The sequence below is a fragment of the Vulpes vulpes genome, chromosome 9, assembly GCF_048418805.1.
Source record: "Vulpes vulpes isolate BD-2025 chromosome 9, VulVul3, whole genome shotgun sequence".
In the NCBI taxonomy this organism is placed as follows: domain Eukaryota; kingdom Metazoa; phylum Chordata; class Mammalia; order Carnivora; family Canidae; genus Vulpes; species Vulpes vulpes.
In genome coordinates, this window is record NC_132788.1 from 53,927,571 (window position 1) to 53,946,065 (window position 18,495).

The 18,495-nt window shown below is 52.2% G+C and overlaps 1 protein-coding gene across 1 annotated transcript in view; it reads right to left on the minus strand.

Annotated features, from left to right (window-relative positions):
• The window catches only part of UROC1 (urocanate hydratase 1), a 41,100-nt gene extending 27,359 nt beyond the window's left edge, over nt 1-13,741 (minus strand). The window contains exons 1-6 of the mRNA XM_025991608.2: nt 13,506-13,741; nt 4,132-4,262; nt 2,959-3,052; nt 1,751-1,810; nt 1,289-1,417; nt 1,097-1,158 (exon numbers count right to left, since the gene is read on the minus strand). Of these exons, the coding sequence (XP_025847393.1) occupies nt 1,097-1,158; nt 1,289-1,417; nt 1,751-1,810; nt 2,959-3,052; nt 4,132-4,262; nt 13,506-13,631 (602 nt within the window). The 5' untranslated portion in view covers nt 13,632-13,741. The remainder of the gene's footprint in view (nt 1-1,096; nt 1,159-1,288; nt 1,418-1,750; nt 1,811-2,958; nt 3,053-4,131; nt 4,263-13,505) is intronic.
• Nucleotides 13,742-18,495: the final 4,754 nt, after the last annotated feature.

Sequence of the window (18,495 nt, forward strand, 5' to 3'; positions counted from 1 at the left end):
CGGAATAGCAAATGTGAAGGTACCTATAATTTCAGAACACGTGGCAGTGACTGTTATGACGAGTATACTAGCAAGTGTTAGCCTGAGGGCTGGCTAATTGGCTCCCAGTACGACCTGATCCCACGGGGTCACTGGCGAGATCCCGTGGCCCGCTGAAGGCAGAACTGACTATTGAACTCAGGAAATGCCTAGAAGCTCCTGCCAATTCTGTATTTTAGAAACTAAGGAAGGGGGCGCCTGGTGGCTCAGTGGTTGAGCGTCTGCCTTCAGCTCAGGTCATGATCTCAGGGTCGTGGGATGGAGCCCCGTGTTGTGCTGCCCCCTGCTCAGTGTGGGGTCTGCTTTTCCCTCTCCCTCTGCCCCTCACCCTGTTCTCTCTCTCAAATAAATAAATAAATTTTTTTTTAAAGAAACGTTTGGAAAGACACAGACACTGAATTGGGGAGTATAGGGTGTGAGAGGGAGTTCCTTCCCGCTGTAGCTCTTTTTATAGTGTTTGAGGGAAAAGTTCACAGTTTAGAGCATGCATCAATTTTATGACAAATGAAATGGTTGTGCTCGTATCTGGGGCTTTGGGTGGCAAGGTGCACACATTTGTCAGACTCCGAATGGTGCACTAGGACGTGTGCATTTCGTGTAAATTGCGCTTCAGAAGGAAAAAAACCCATAAAAAATATTGAGTTCCAGGCCACCTTGTGTACAGCTTACTTTGAGATGCATCAAAAAATCAAGTTGGATAGATGGATGGATAGAGGGACAGATAGACATGGGACAAAGAGTTTGGTAGTGTGTTAAACACAGCATCTCAGTGTGCACTGTTAATTCTTTCAATGTTTTGTCTACTTGAAATTGTTCATAACATAACAACACGTTGGCCAAAAGCAGGATCCAATTGTTCACTTGCTTACAAGTGTATACGAATCCCAGTAGGCACATCCCTAAGAACTCCTAGGGAATAGGGAAACTTAAACTTGTGCTTTGGTGTTGCTACTGTGAATGTGTTTCAAATTGTTTTTAATATTGTTACATTGTTTTATAATATAGCACACAGGGTGGGAAAGAGTGATGTAAACCGAAATAGTGAAGTAGGACTTACATTGTAACTCCCATGGCAAAGAGCTTCTCATACTCCGCTCGGGAGGAGTAGTTGGGAATCACCTGGAAAAGAGGGATGGGAGCCAAGAGCTGGGGGCTGCACAAAGGAAACAGTGTGGGGGCAGGTGTCGGGGGCACCTGGCTCTCCCACAGCCCCCAGGCAGGCACTATGCCTGGCTGCCCCAGGACCCACCATCCCATTGGTGATGACCAGCCTGGGGGCCCCGGGGCTGCTCGGGAAGAGGCCCAGTGGGTGTCCACTATACATGACCAGGGTCTGCTCCTCTGTCATCTGCGACAAGTAGGACATCACAAGCCAGAACTGCAGGGAAGAGCAAAGAGTGGAGGGCTCTGTAAGGGGGCACCCCACGCCGAGCCCCATCTCACCACCCAGGCCCAGAGAGCTCCCACAGTGCCAGCAGTCCTGCCAGTGCCCCGTCCCTCCCGGCCTTCGTTACTCTCCAGTGGCTCCTGGTGCCTTCGATCATGCCACTCATGACCTTAGGACCTTCAGTATACACTATATCTCCAGTGTTGGCATCTCAGGCAGCAGGGAGGCTGACACCTGAGTCCTGAGCCCTGGGCTGTAAGCAACTCCCAGGCCAAAAGATGTGGTGGGGTCGGGGGGTGGGGGAGGCCATACAGGGTAGCGTACCTGAGCCCAGTTGCTGAACACCTGCCCATTTCCTCCATAGGTCACAAGCTCCTGCGGAAACTGGAGAAGACATGGTCTTATCTGAGATGGGTGCCTAGGAAGGGAGGGACCCCACCTCTGTGCTGGGTTTAATAGGGCCAAGTGGCTGGTGCCCTTGAAGGAGTGGTAAGGGCAGGGAGAGAAGGCAGAAAGGGCGAGGCAGGCCCACCTGTGACTGGGTAAGAGCTCAGTGTGATGTGAGGGTCAGAACTTGATCTGGGATCCCCCTGAGAACTCAGCCTGGGGTCAGTGTGAAGCATCTGTCTGTGACCAGTTTCTGAGGCCAAGCCCAGGGCTGAGGAAGCTTACACCTCGATCGAGGTAGAATATTCAAATTCTAGGACCATATTGCCCTCAGGTTTAATAGTTGAAGACTCACCCCTGCAAAGGCTATCCTTTCTCAACTATGGGTATCTGATGTACAGACCGGCTCCCAAGGACACCCTGTGCACATGTGGCCAGACTTGCGTCATCCATGTGTGGCCATTGAGCACTTGAACCATAGCTCATCTGACATGCTCTGAATGTAAAATACGCCCTGGCTTCAAAGACTTAGTAGGAAAAGAGGTTGTAAAAGATCCCAAGAATTTTTATATCACTTATTCAAATGATAATATTTCTGATACATTGGGATAAGCAAAATACAATAGTAAACCTGTTTAGTTTTTTACTTTTTCATGTAGCTTTTAAAAAATTTAGAATGGCATGTGTGTCCATTATATCAGTGGTGATATCCTGGCATTGATGCTGTGCTGCAGTTACAGAAGATATAGCCACTGGGGGAAGCTGGGCGCAGGCTCCGTGTTCCCCTCTGCATTATATCTTTATAACTTCCTATGAATCTATCATTATTTCTAAAGAAAAAGCTTAAAAGCAGGGGTACCTGGATGGCTCAGTCTGTTAAACGTCTGCCTTCGGCTCAGGTCATGACCCCAGGGTCCCGGGATCGAGTCCCGCATTGGGCTCCTTGCTCAGTGAGGCGTCTGCTTCTCCCCCTCCCTCTGCCACTGCCCCTGCTTATGCACTGTCTTGTCTGTCTCTCTCTCAAATAAATAAGCAAATAAAAAAAAATTTTTTTAAAAAAGCTTAAAAGCATTACACGCATGTCTTGAGTTACATTTCTATTGGGCAGGGCTGGCTCCCAGGCCTCAGGGTCCCCCAGGTGTTACCTGGGCCACGGCAGGATCCAGGTTGTTCATAATCATGTGCATGATGGCTGCAGCGGCTCTTGTCTGGCAGGGGTACTGCTCGATTGGGTAGGCCCTGCAAGGGGAGACCAGCCACCAGGTGTGACGACAGGAGGGCACCAAGCTCCCTGCCTGCTAATGCTCAGGCCCACCCTGGCCATGCAGGTGTGGACAGCAAGACCTGGCATCCTGCCGAAGTCACCTGGTGTTGCCAGCAGCAGGGGTTCCAAACCAGCGAAGCCAACCCACTCTGGTGCTCATGTTGTGCTTTGTACCCCTGCCCTTTCAGGGATGGGGAATTAGGTCCCTACCCACCTGGGCCGCCCTTCCTCCCCACTTGGCAGGTCCAACTGGGAGAAAATGGACTTTGAAGCAAAGTGGGCATCTGCTTTCCAGAAGCCTCTACTCCAGGTGGAGTTTATTCATCCATCCCTCCCTTCATGCCACCAGCGCTGCTGGTTGTCAATTCTAGAGCAGAGCCCAGGCCAACAGGCCCTGATAGGAACAAGGGGACGCAGTTCCTACTTTATGGGGAGATGACCTTCTCTGGGGTGGTTCCAGACTGGTGTGGGCCTTGGGCACATTCAAGAACAACTGTGCTTGGGTGTGCCCCCCAGATGGGGGCAGCGGGGCCCAGGAGCTATGAGAAAGGCACACCCTCCTGCCTGCACCACCCAGGCTGCGGAATCCACGATGTGGGGTGAGGCCCAGCCATCCACGGATTGACAGGGCCTCCAGCACCACGTACTGTTCAGCCTGAGACCCCTGAGGGGGAACCTAAGCTGTTTGAAGGCCCTGATGGAGCTGTCCCCTCAGGCTCTCCTCATCTTCCCACAGGGCAAGACAGGAAGCTCAGGAGGCGATTTTGTATATAATTTGGCCCTGGAATTGCTCAGAATCAGCTCCCCCGGACGGTAAGGCCAGACACCTGTCCGAACAGGATTCCCTCATCTTCCGGCCAGACTGGGACTGCAGGCAGCTCTAGGTCACAGACCCCCTCGGGTGACATCACAGCCACCACCCCCCTCTGCATGAGGGCTGCCCACTCAGCAAGCCAGAGCCGTGGGCCTCCAGGTGTGGGCAGTCTGGGTGTCACTGACCTCCAGCGTGGCCCCTGCTGGGTGGGCCCCCCAAGCTGCACCCACCAGCACTGACCTCATTTTCACATCGGGGCAGAACCGGTACATGTAGATATGCCCGTATAGTCGCAGCTCCTGGGCAAACTCAGGGGCCAGTAGCTCATGGACATCCGGGGGGAAGTAGCGCAGGGCGTTCCTCAGTGCCAGCTGGGGGAGGAGGAGGATGAGGGGCCGAGGATCTCCAGGCCAAGCATTGTGAGGCTTCCCTAAGGGGCCTTCCTCATTCCCTCCTCAGATGCGCCTCTCTCCATTCAGAAACCTATGGCCCCACCCAGAGATGACCTACTTCTCCCTCCAAGTCCATCTACAATGTCACCTCCTACAAGAAGCATTCCCTGTTTGCCCTCCCCCCTTCATGTGGGCAGACCTCTAGTCCATCCCTTTGTTTATCCCAGTCAAGGACCTGAGGAGGCCTGCCCTGAGGCTTGCAGCTCTAGGGGGAGATGCAGACGCAAGGGTGGGGAAAGCAGATCTGCTGGGAGCCCACAGTCACCTCGTGCAAGTGTAGAGAAGCAACCCTCCACCAGCACCCAGCTTGGCAACCAGCCTTAGACACTGCACAACTGCACACCTGCAGCTCTGGAAGTGAGATCCTGCCGGAGCCAGGCAGGCTTGAGGCAGAGCCTGGAGCAGGGGCAGCAGGCCAAGAGAAAGAAGAAACCTTCTCAGGGCTTCTCAGTCAGCCCAACTCCTAGGCCCTCTCATTACTCCTCCAGACATCCCTGAAGGTCCTAGTCCTGCTGCAGGGCCTGGGCACTTACCCTTCCCTCTGCCTAAATCCTGTCTGCCCCCCTGCGTTTTCTTAGAGGGTCTCTTCCTTCACTCAGGTCTCAGTCCAGATGCCCCCTCCGCAGTGGCCTGCCTCCCTGCCTCTGTCTCCTTCCCAAAGTTTTCACTGTTGGATGCTCTACAGGTTGTTTGTTTTATTGCTTACAATCTGTCTCGCTAAGCTCAAGGAGGACCAGAGCCCTGGCAGACCCCTTCATAGCGCCCTGCCTGGACTAGAACCTGGAGGCAGGACCAAGGTGACAACCTGGTGTCCGGGTGGATGTTGAGGTCATTTATTCAACCACCTGACCCTGAGGAACAAATGGTTTTTGGAGTGGGTAAATAAGGAACTGGGAATGGTGACTTTATTCTCTTCATCATTTGGTGCAGATCTGCTGAGCAGAGAGGTGGTGCGATGATTGAGGGAAGCAGGTGGGCTTTGGACACTGGGAGGCAGAAGGTGATGGGAGAAGTGCCACGGCCCAGGACTGGGTGCTCCAGCATTCAGGCAGGGGTGGGAGTGCTCCCAGGGGGATGGTGCTGGGTGCCCGGCCAGGAGCATCGGTGCCTGGGGCAGAGGGCTAGGAGGAGGCGGCGTGCACCCTGAGGTCTAACACTGCATGGATGAGTGACAAGGGTGTCCCTTGGGAATGGGGGGTAGATTCAGGAGGCAGCCGATGGTGAGAGAGGCCATAAAGAAAACCCCAGCTCAGGGCATTAGTTTTCATGTGAAACAAACATGCATCATCCCTTGTCCCTTGGAAAAAAAACTGATGAGAAATAGTTTCTCCCTCAAGAACAGAGGCCAGGAATATGCTGCAGCCGGAGGTTCTCCAACTCCAGCAGACACTGGAATCCCCCCCCGAGGGTCTGGTGCAGCCTCTGACCTGCATCCCTGACCGGTTCCCTGTGCTGCTGCTGCTGCTACTGCTGCTGCCCTGGGGAACCCCGTTTTGGGAACTGCTACAGGACAGCATTGAAGCTAAACCATCCACAGAGACAGGCGGCTCCCTACCTGCTGTTGAGTGAAAGAAGCCCACATTCAAGGGACATACAGCATAACTCTGGATAGGCCAGCCAAGACCAGTGTGGCCAAGCCACGACTTAGGAGTCAGGACAGTGGTTCCCCTTCAAGGTTGGGGTTTGTCCCCCTCTCCCTGTGTGCCTGTGACATTCACATCTGTGCACACATGGGGTCGCGTCGGCTGCTTTCTATGCGTGTTACACCTCAACACAAGGATTGTTGTCTTCTAGCTGGTGGACGGTTTCTCAGAAGAGTATGCCCAGCAAAACTGAGCAGTGAAAGAAGTTTCAAAGGCAATATAACACACACAAAGACACACAATCCACACAAGACTTGACCTTACTACACAGCTCCTAGTATATTCTATCCTGCTCTAGCTTCTTTTATTTCATTTTCTAATAAATACTGATTGCAACTCCCTAAGCAGATTTCACAAACCGCTCAGAGGTGGCAATGAGCAGGGCCGGCTTCACTACTGGGGTTCAACTCAATCCTACTGAAGTCCTGGACTCTGTAAAATTGTCAAATTTTGACATTTGAATTTTGAAATGTGTCAGTTGATAGGGGCGCCGGGGTGGCTCAGTGGTTGAGCGTCTCAGTTCATGGTGTGACCTTGGGTCCCGAGATGGAGTTCTGCATCGGGCTCCCTGCGTGGAACCTGCTTCTCCCTCTGCCTGTGTCTCTGACTCTCTCTCTGTGTCTCATGAATAAATAAATGCAATCTTTTTAAAAAACGTGTCAGTTGATAGAAATGACTCGACCATTCTTCAAAATGGCCTAGGAAAATAACAGACAGCCTTTAAAGGCTATTCCCAATTCAGCCTGTTCTGCAGGAAGAATGCACATGTGCTACACATAAAGGGGATTCTGGTAAATTCCTGAGTCCTAAGGGCAGCACGAGACCTCTGGTGCCATATTTTCTCCTTGTATGAGATTTCCATTTTATGACCATGGATTTTTCTTTCTCCCTGATATTCACTTAGTCTAGACATGTATTAATGTCAACTATGCTATATCGAGTTTTCATTTTTTTCTTTCCAGGATAAACTATATCTTTTTATCTACAATTTCATGTTTTTACTTAGTTCAGCAATAGTATTCTATTATATTTTTGTTCAATAACTTTATCCACTAAGCCTAGAGTTACCTAATAGACATGCAGCAAATATTTCTTCAGTGAAACAAATTACAAAGCAGCAGCTCTCTTTGCTGGCCTGGATTCAATATTCCAAGTCTCTGACTGGGAGCAGTTCTCAGCATCAAGATGAGAAAATGGTGCTCAGACAGGTTGTGTCTGTCCAAGGTCCTGCCACACACCTAAGACAGGCCTGTAGGGGGTTGGTTGGATAGGTGCCCCCACGGACCCTGGGAACCTCAGCAGAGGAGGTTCAGCAAGGAAACGTTGGGTGGAGGGACAAAGTTGGCAGCCCCCCGGGAAACATGGACCAGCAGCCAGAGCTGAGCTGCCCCTGGCCCTGCCATCTACTGTGTGAACTTGGGCTGGTCACCCTCACCTCAGTCTCTTCATCCCTTGGTGGCGGAGTACAACTGTGTAGTTGGAGTAGGTGAGAACATGCACACTGACCAGCACACAGTACCTCTAACTCACCTGGTCTTTTTAAAGACCCCTGATGCAGAACCTAAGGGTTTCTTGCTTCCTCCCCAACCCTGGCTTTGTAGCTTCCTTGTTTAGAGGTCTTTGGTTTATTTTTAAATGCCACAGCACCCACAGGGAGAGCCAGCAGGCACACTCCTTGGCATACACACTCCTGGGTGGTCAGCTGGCATGCCAATCTCAGGATGCAACCACAAGCACTTCAGCTCTCCAAATCTCAATCTACACCACAGGGTCTGCTATGCAGCATATAGAATGTCACAGATGGGTTATCATTGGTGAAATTATGGCCCATTAATCATATAATGCATGTTATAAGTGGGTGCTTATTGGTGAAATCAGATGTATTCAAGATACTTAAATTGGAAAGAATATTCTAGACAAGCCCCCACTCACACCTGGCCTTAATTTTCCCACCTGAAAATCTAACAAGCTCAGTGGCCTGTATTAGGGCCAGAGGATTAATTCATAAAATGTCCCAGGTTCAGCCATCAGGTTGGAGAATTCTGGGTCCCTGATGGTGTGGTGGGGCCCCAAAGATGTCTGCATTCTATTCCCTGGTACTTGTGAACATGTTAAATGACAAGAGAAAAGAGATGTGATTTTTGCAGATGTGATTAAGTTAAGGATTTGGGGAAGGGAGATTATCCTGCATTACTCAGGTCAGCCTTATATATTCATCAGAGTCCTTGTAAGAGCGAAGCAGGAGGGTCTGAGTCAGTAAGAGAGATTTGAATTTGGCCATGCAGCTGGCTTTGAGGATGGAAGACAGGATGAGGCCTGCAGGCAGCCTCTAGAAGATAGAAGAGGCAAGGAAAGAGATGCACCCTCACCCCCAGAGCCTCCAGAAGGAGTGCAGCTCTGTTGCATATATTTTTTTAACTTGATATTTCAAAACATATTTAATGCTACTGAAAATATATTATGAACTTTTGGGACACATATGCATAAACCAGGACAATCTCATATATAATATTTGTGCTACGAAAAATGGGAATCATGAGACTCAATCGGAGAGCAAAAGAAAAAAAATGAATCCAGTATTCTTGCCTACACATTAGTGTTTCTTGCTTGTGGCCCAAGGAAACCCATTCCAGATTTCTGACACTTGCAATTGTAAGAGAATACATTTGTGCTATTTTAAAGCCATTCTGTTTGTGGAGATTTATTACAGCAGTCCTAGGAAAATAACAGCGATAGAACCCTGTCTCAGGAGCGGTGTAACTTCTGCCATAAGCAAATCTTGCCCACATGGTGGCTGAGCCCCTTAAGATGATGCCAATTTATGACTTTGTTTATTAGCTCACAGAATAGGGTGTGTGTGTGAGAGGGGGGGGGGCGGGAAGGGAGGGGGGAGAGAATTCAGATTAGGCCTTACTTCCACTCTAACCTGGCAGTGTGCTGGTGGGGCAAAATCAGCCACCTGAAAGTTTTTTACTATCACTCCTTTTTTTTTTCTTTTTTTAAGATTTTATTTATTTATTCATGAGAGACACACACACACACACAGAGGCAGAGACACAGGCAGAGGGAGAAGCAGGCTCCATGCAGGAAGCCCAACACGGGACTCGAGCCTGGACTCCAGGATCAGGCTCTGGGGCCAAGGTGGCACTAAACCGCTGAGCTACCCAGGCTGCCCGACTATCACTCTTTCTGTCAAAAATGATAGCTATGATCCACCTGGTGTGGCCTCGTTTGGATCTCCTCAAGTGTCACACCCACTCTTGCTCAGGCTTCGTTAGGCCAGCTCTGACTCGACCTGGAGCCAGACCTCCTGGTTCCCAACTGTGGCTCAAGCTCTTCCTAGCTGCGGGCGTGGCGGCCTCCACAGAGGGGCCTCTACAGTACTCCAGCTCTTCATGTCTCAGTCTATCCCAGAGGGGTGGCTATGTGGCATGTGCACGTTTCACCTGCCCCATCTTCAGTCTCCTCCTCTGGAACATGAGCACAATAGCAGCACACACGTCCTAGGGCTGTCTTGGAGACTAACTGAATTGCCACATTCAGGACAGGGTCTGGCACATATATGTGTCCTGGGAGTGCCAGCCACCAAAATGATCGTCCGCCACACTCATGGCCCTCCATCCTGCCAATTCTTTCATCTGATTGAGCCTCTTGCCCACCCTGCCCTTCTAGGAAATCTCTAGAAACCTTTGTACTCTCTGTGGGGAGTATTGTTAAGCAGCCAGTCATGCCCCTGCTCAGAAACCCTCAGGGGCTCTCGTCCACACTTCTCTTGGCTTTCAAAGTCCTCTGTAATTGGGCTGGGCCTGACTCTCCAAGCTTTACAGCCAGCTTGAACCTACATAGGGCCTCCTCCACCTCCACTATACTTTGGACAGGCCCATCTCTCCACGTTCACTGTCCCCATTGTCTGCAAATGGACTTCCTTCTTGGATTTCTCAGTCTAAGAACCTTGTCTGTGTTGCCAAGACCACCTCCTCCAATGAGCTCTCCTAGATTTCTCCTGCCCACTTGTATAATCTCTTGTAGGATTTGGTTGGGACACTTAGCATATACTCTTGCCTATTCATTCAACAAACAAATACCGCTATCACTGAAAACCAAGGAATGAACACAACAGAGCCCCTCTCTCAAGAAGCTCAAGATAGGGATGCCTGGGTAGCTCAGCGGTTGAGCATCTGCCTTTGGCTCAGGGTGTGATCCCCGAATTCAAAGATCAAGTTCCACACTGGACTCCCTATGGGAAGCCTGCTTCCCCCTCTGCCTGTGTCTCTGCCTCTTTCTCTGTCTCTAACAAATAGATAAATAAAATCGTTTAAATAAAGCTCAAGATAGTATGTTGCTAATGATGGGGACATGGACACAGCTGGGAGGTCTTCAGGTCTAGTGTCTGATGTCCAGAACAGCCACTGCGGGTGGCACAGGATATGGAGAAAAGGTCACTAAGAGTAATTGCATATGGCACCAGGGGGTGCTGAAGACCTCTCTGGTAGAGCAACGGCTTCTGTTATAAGATGAAAATTTCCTTCTGCACTATCGAAGTTGTCCTGTGTTTGTGCTGAGAATACACTGACTAAAATTATAGCCAGACCATACTCTATATTTAAACAGAGAAATCTACTTAAAGAACACAGAGTGAAGCACAGCCAAATAATGAAACACTGCACACCAGTTAACACGAATGAAATAATTCTAAACTCACCAACAATGAACATCTAAAAAAGACCTGATGCTTATAGAATGTATCTATTTATATTCTTAAGAAGGACACACACACATTTTGTACATCCATAAAGTGTGTGCAGAAGCATATCCCCCAAAATGGCCATGGTGACTCAGGAGAAGTGGGGAACTTTTACTCGTATAATACTTGACTTCCTTATCTTCTAAAATCACCTGGAAAGTTTACGTCAAAAATCAAAGAGACACATTTAATTTTTTTTTTTTAATTTAAAAATGCTTCTGTGGGGATCCCTGGGTGGCGCAGCGGTTTGGCACCTGCCTTTGGCCCAGGGCATGATCCTGGAGACCCGGGATCGAATCCCACGTCGGGCTCCCGGTGCATGGAGCCTGCTTCTCCCTCTGCCTGTGTCTCTGCCTCTCTCTCTCTCTCTCTGTGGCTATCATAAATAAATTTTAAAAAATTTTAAAAAAAATAAATAAAAATGCTTCTGTGACTGGTTTGAGGGGTTTCACCATGTGAACAGTTCTCCACACCAGCTGGGTGGCCTGAGATTCAATTCAGTTCTGACACTATCCACCAGGAGTCCTCACACCCAGAGCTAACACACTGAGGTTAAGGGCTCAGTCCCAAAGACTACCCCTCCCACTTCGGACACCAGACACACATCCCAGGCTTCCACCTGTACTCTGACCAACCAGCCACATGTTGGGGCTCCCATGATCTCCCTCTCTAGGTTCTGTAATTTGCTAGACTAGGTCGAAGAATGCAAAGAAACACGCCTACTGGTTTATTATATAATAAAGCATCTGAGAGAGGATACTGATGAATCACCAGATGAAGAGGTCCACAAGGTAAGATATAGGGAAAGGGCATGGAAGCTCCATGCCCTCAAGGGTACCACACCTGTCCCAGCACCTCAATGTGTTCGGCAACCCAGCTCTCTGAACTCTTAAGGGTAGTTAAGGGATTTTTTTTAATGGAGGCTTCGACACATAGCATGATGGATTATTAACTCCATTTCCTGCTGCTCTCCCCTCTCTAGAGAATAGGGGGCGGGGCCTAAAGGCCCAAGTTCCTAATCAAGGAATGGTCTTTTCAGTGAGGGCCCCCATCTAGGAGCCTACCCACAGTGGCTTCCTTACAACAAAAGAGGCTCCTATCACCCAGGAAATTCCAAAGAATTTAGGAGCTTTGTGCCAGGAACTGAGGTCAAATGCCAAATATTAGCAGGAAGGGGGGCGTCAGGGCAGAGGTCAACATACATTTTTCTTACTGTTTCATAGGTGCCAGCTGAAGGCTGGCTGACCCTGGCATCCCAGCAGGTGTCCACAGCCCAAAGTCCCAGACCTGCAAGTAGCCCCACTCCATGGCGACATGCCCAGGGCCAAGCTGAGGGGGTCCAGCTCCTCTGCTCTCGGGTGCCCTCCGCCCAGCACACAGCCCTAGAAGAGTCACCTGAGATGGGCAGCTGTCAGAGCCCTCCAGGTCCTCACTGGTCAAAGGTCGAGGCCTTAGCGCCCAGCAGGGAGGTGACCCAGAGAAAGGAAGCTTTAATGACTACTCATTTTGGTTTAGGGACCTGGGCCAGATGAGCGCACCCCCCAGGAGGGGGCGCGGCCAGGTCGTCAGAGCTCCGCCCCCAGCACCACCCAGCACTCCCCACCGCTCCCCTGCCGGCTCTGTCCAGCCCCTTCCCGAGCCCCGCCCCCAGCAACATCCCTCACCTCCGCCCCCGCCCGGCCCTGCCCCCCAGCAACACCCCTCACGTGCCCCACCCCGCCCTCACCCCCACACCGCCTCGCTTCCCTCCGCCCTGCGCCCCGCCCCCGCCCTCCCTTCCCCGCCCCGCCCCAGCCCCACCTCTTCCCCCGCCCCCGCCCTCCCTTCCCCGCCCCCTCTTCCCCACCTCTTCCCCCGCCCTCCCTTCCCCGCCCCTCTTCCCCACCTCTTCCCCCGCCCTCGCCCCTCTCTTCCCCATCTCTTCCCCAACCCCGCCCCCTCTTACCCACCTCTTCCCCCGCCCCAGCGCCCCCCCTCCGACCCCCCAGGGCCCGCTCCCACGTCCTGAGCGGTGCCGCGCGCAGTTGAAGGGCCGCAGTCTGTATCCGGGGTTGTGCGGTTCCTTTTCTAAAGTTTATGCTTAGATTTCTCCTCCCCCAACACAGTTCCTGAGATTCTCGACTATTCTGAGCGAAGGTAGAGCCCTGTTGATGTCACCGTGCCCCCTACTTCACGTACCGGCCCCCACTACCGCGCCCCTGGAATTATGCCCCCACCCAGCTTGCGGGGAGACCAGGCGTCCCCGACAGTCGCACCTGCCTGCGGCGCTGGCCCAAGCGTCCCCAGCCCCAGCCCGGGCCGTCTCCGCGGGGCTCTGGGGGCCACCGGGCGGCCGCCGCCCCCTCACCGCCACCAGCGCCCCCGGGGGCTCCCCGCAAGGTCTGGGGAGGGGCGCAGGCCAGGGCAGGAGCTAACCTACTGCGCTGCAGAGCTGCAAGCCGCGGAGTGTCTGCGGCAGAGGGGGCCCTGCGGGGCTGTTCACCCAGGCTCTACTCCTCTGACCTTGGGCCTCGGGTCCCCAGGGTGGGTGGGTACCCTGATCTTACACCCAAGGATGGCAGTTGGGGGGCAATGAGGAAGTGGGTGGAAGGGGTGCGGAATACTTGGATCCCTCTGTCCCACCGACGCCCCTCGGGGCTCCCGGCCGCAGGGGTGGGAGGCCGAGCTGAGAAGCTGCGGCTCCGTAGAGACCCAGGAACAGGAAATGCCCACCTGGACGCACCCAGAGAGCACCCAGAGGGCCAAAGGCCCAGCGGCGTGGGGCTGATGGCTTACCTGCTCCTCGGCGGGGCTGAGGCTGGGGGTCCTGACGGGCGCATGGGGCACCCCGGCCCAGCGTCCCCGGTTCTCCGGAAGGGGCCGAAGCGGCAGGCCGGAGCACAGTGCCTGGAGGCTAGACATGCTGGCGCAGCCTGAGGCGGAGGCCAGCTCTGCGAGGAGGCCAGGCAGAGACTGGGAGGTCACGGTCCAGCTGGGCAGGAGCTTCGGCCCGGAGCCACCTCCCCAGCCCCTCATTGGGCCCAGGTCCGCAGAAGGAGCCAGGGGAAGGCCGTTGGGTCATTGACCCCTCCTGGCAGCCTGCAGTGTTGACCTGAGCCGCGGGCAGCGTTCTGAGATGCCAGGCTTGTGTAGGGGATGCGGCTACGCACTGGTTTGTCTGTCCTGTTCGTGGCATGTTGGCCTTAAGGGGCTGTGTTTTCTAGGTCACAGCTTTGGGCAGCTGTGGGGCTCTGATGTTGGGCTTTGCTTTGGCAGTCTTAGAGCAGGCCCGTGATGTTGGGTTTTCATCCTGGTGGGGAGCTGCGGGACACTGAGGCTTGCACAGAACGCAGGATCTGTGCAGAAAGCGGGCAGTGCTCCTTATCCCCTCCTCCTGCCACCATGTGGGGGGCGTGGCAGCAGCCCACCTAGCAGCAGGTGTGCCTTCCTCGACTCCCAAAGAGCTCCACGCTGCTTCATCACCTTCCCAAAGCTCTCCGTGAAGAGCCCACTTGGAAATGGCTCTCGTCCTCAATTTCATTAAGAGCTTTGCAAGAAAGTGCTCCTAATCAGTCCTGTGCTATGGACGGGGAAACTGAGGCCCAGGAGGCACTCACACAGCGGGGAGGGGACCGCAATTGAATCCTGGTGGCCATGGGAAAGCAACATGTCTGGGTGTTAACCCAGCTCAGCTTCTGACCAACCCTGTGGCCTTGGGCTGCATCTCAATCTACTCAAGTGGGTGGAGATTAACCACTCAGGCTGCAAGAGGCACAAACGGGTTGTGTAAGCATAAGGCAAGGGGGAAAGAACAACAAACACCTGAGTGCTCAGGCTTGCTTCTGAGCACGTCACTGAGCCAGTCCACTCTGGCCCCTCCTCCACCATGTGGAGTTCACTGTCCTATTCTACGGATGGGGAAGCTGAGGTGGAGAGAGGTGGTGGGAACTAAGGCCACACAGCTGGTCCTTGGTGGTGCTAGGACCTGAGCCCTCTGAACCCAGAGCTCTGGCTCTACATACCCTCCTGGCCACTCCTGCAGTCTCCCTGGCAGAGGGAGGGTGCTATTATTGGGGTCCAACAGGTCTCCACTCCTCACCAGCAGGGAGGCTGCCTCCAAAAGGATGAGCAAGCAAGAAACACGCTCGGGTTTGCTTTCCATTCACTTGATCTTTCAAGCATAATTGAACACTTCCTAGTCAGGTGCTATTCTAGGTCCTGGGAATGAGAGACACTACCCTCTCCCCAACCACAGGGCCTGCACTGCAAGTAGCCTTGGCTGCCAGTGGCCACCACCAGGACCTCTCTGTCCCAGGGCTGGGGAACTGACTGGTTCTGTCACCACCTTCCCCGGGGAGCGGCCCTTGGCCCTCGGCCAGGGGCCAGCGGCAGAGGGAAGATGCTGGGTATTTGCCCCTCAGCGGCATGGAGGAGGGAGGCAGGCCATATTTCTGGAGAATGTTCTACTGTCTCCAGAGGGCCCAGCAGGACCAGGTGGGTTGCCCCCAGGGGCTATGGTGCCCAGGCTGGCTGCTTTCCTTTCCCATCTCATTCCCCACCCCCTGAACTCCAGCTCCTCAACAAACCAGCTATGCACAGACCTCCCATCAGGTTTGCCTCTAGGGAGATTTCATCCCCTGAAGTTTCTAGGTAAGCCAGAAATCAGTTTTTGTGAAATCTCATTTTGAAACGTTTACAATCAATTAAAAAATGGTTTTAAACGTTGTACTGAACAAGGTGGGTGGATTTTTATCAAAGTCCACGTCCTAGTTGTGATATTTCACTGTAGTTTTGCAAGATGTTACCAATGGGAGGATGGGGCACATGGGATCTCTCTGTTGTTTCTTATAATATGAATCTACAAGAATCGCAAAATATTTTCATTTAAAAAAATCATACAAGCTATGTGAAAGAACAAGGAGGTCACAGATGATACATATGCCAGACTGGCTCTACCACTCACTAGCTGTGGGTCCTGGGATAAGTCACCTAGCCTTTCTGGGCTTTGACTTCCTCATCTGTAAAATGGAAGTTATAATCACACCTACCTCATGGGATGGATCCGCAGAGTAAATGAGAACACGTAACAGTCTTAGGGCCTGTTACAGAATAAACATCTGATAGGATATTAGCGAGAGAGACAGAGATAAAGTGCCAGAGAGCACAAGTAGAGAGAGAGAGACAAAGGGAGAGGGAGAAGCAGACTCCCTGCTGAGCAGGGAGCCTGATGCAGGACTCGATCCCAGGACCCTGAGATCATGACCTGAGCCCAAGGCAGTTGCTTAACTGACTGAGCCACCCGAGTGACCTGAATCGTACACTTTAAGATGATTGATTTTATGGTATGTACATTTCACCTCAATTAAAAAAATTGATGTTTTTGAATTTTGCTCCACAAACCCAGGAAATAAAATATTTAAATTAATAAGGTATAATGAAAGGCAGGCAGCCAAACCCAGTTTTGCTCAGTGTGTGCCTCCCTGGCCCTCAGCCCTTGGGCTCCTGATGCTTGAAGTGGCCTCTCTCCAGCCATCAAGTGTCTGCCTTAATTTCCCTCCTGGATGTCCCCCGTGGTAGCTTCTGTCCCAGCCAGCCTCTCCTCCTAGCATCACCTGGTGACCAGCACCACATAGCCCAGCCCTGGCTGCCTGGAATCCCCTGTCCAGGCCAGACTGGCCTCAATCTCCACAGTTATCACCCACGTGTCCGGCTAGCCTTCCTGAGCCAGGCAGGACTTCTGTCTCTTGAACCATCAGCCTGGTCCCAGCTTCCCCTCCCTGTCCTCGATCTACTCTGCCACCCCAGGCACCTTCCCCTGAACCACCCTGACCCCGACCGCTCTAACTTGAAAACATATCCTGGGGGGATCCCTGGGTGGCTCAGTGGTTTAGCACCACCCTCAGTCCAGGGCGTGATCCTGGGGTCCCGGGATCGAGTCCCGCGTCGGGCTCCCTGCGTGGAGCCTGCTTCTCCCTCTGCTTGTGTCTCTGTCTCTCTCTCTCTCTCGCTGTGTGTCTCTCATGAATAAATAAATAAAATCTTAAAAAAAGAAAAAAGAAAACATATCCTGGTCCCTGTGCCCACCCTGCCCTGGTCCCCGCCCAGCCTATCTCCCAGAGATAGCACCAGCCTCTCTCCTGGTCCCCTATGTCCTTCTAGCACTTCCACTCTGTTAGCAACACAGCTGCAGACTGCTTGGAATAACTCACATGTGGCCCAGAGCACTCCCTGTCTGCCTCTCTGACTTCCCCATTCACTTCAGTCTCCCCCAGAGCCTCCTTGCTGCTTCTTGTTCACACCGATGGTGGTTTTAAAGCATGTCAGCGAATCTTTGCTTGGGTGCTTCTGCAAGTGGTGCTGGGGTATGGTCCTGCCTCCTGAGTCTGGGCCAAACTTAGTGGTTATTGCATAAGCAACAGGAGGAAGCCTGAGATGCTATGGAGCAGCCCAAGTACCCCGGGACCCCAGGCTGGGGTGTGCCATGGGGAGGTGCTGAGGCCAAACCCCTCACTGAGCTCTGGTGCATGAGGGAGCCATCAGGCATGGCCAGCCCAGGCCAGCCTCCAGGTGACCAGTCTCAGCTGCCATCTGATGCAGTAGCATGAGACTCCCACTGCATCAGACTCAGCCCCTTCCTCAAATCTTGACCCACAAAACTGTAAGCAAAATTTATTTTTTAAAAATTATTTTATTGGGATGCCTGGTGGCTCAGTAATGGAGCCTTTGGCCCAGGGTGTGGTCCTGGAGACCCGGGATCGAGTCCCATATCATGCTCCTTGCAGGGAGCCTGCTTCTTCCCCTGCCTGGTCTCTGCCTCTCTCGCTGTGTCTCTCATGAATAAGTAAAATCCTTAAAAATATATTATTTTATTTAAAATTAATTCATTAGCATATAGCATATCATTAGCTTCAGAGGTAGAGTTTAGTGATTCGTCAGTTGCATAAAACACCCAGTGCTCATTCCATCACGTGACCTCCTTAATGCCCATGACCCAGTTTCCCCATCTCCCCACACACACCCCCTCCAGCAACCTGTTTGTTTCCTAGGGTTAAGAGTCTCTTATGGTTTGTTTTCCTCTCTGATTTTGTCTTATTTTATTTTTCCCTCCCTTCCTCTATGTTCCTTTGTTTTGTTTCATAAATTCCACATGTGAGTGAAATCATATGATAATTCTTTCTTGTGAGCAAAATTTATTTATTTATTTTTTTAAATTTTTTTTTTTTTTTTTTTATTTATGATAGTCACAGAGAGAGAGAGAGAGAGAGAGAGAGGCAGAGACACAGGCAGAGGGAGAAGCAGGCTCCATGCACTGGGAGCCCGACGTGGGATTCGATCCCGGGTCTCCAGGATCGCGCCCTGGGCCAAAGGCAGGCGCCAAACCGCTGCGCCACCCAGGGATCCCAGAGCAAAATTTAAATGGTTGTTTTAAGCTGCTAAATTTCAGCTTAAAACATTCCAGTAGCCATTAACTTTCTGGCTGCCTGGCACCCCCACTTTGTCCATTAATGGCTACTGGAACATTGCATCAGAGCCCCAGCAAGGGCCAGTCCTCGGCCTGGACATCTCCTCCTCCAGATACCTGTGTGGCTCCTCCTCACCCGGCACATCTGCTCAAGTGTGTGTCACATCCTCCCTGAGGTCTGCCCTCACCACCCTTGTTATGTGCAGTATACATGCTTTCCATCCTTTATCCTGCTTTATGCTCTTTATGGCACCATTTACCAGCTGGCACGATCTCATATAATTATTCCCGTTTTTTGTGGCCTCTCCATTCTATAATGTAAGG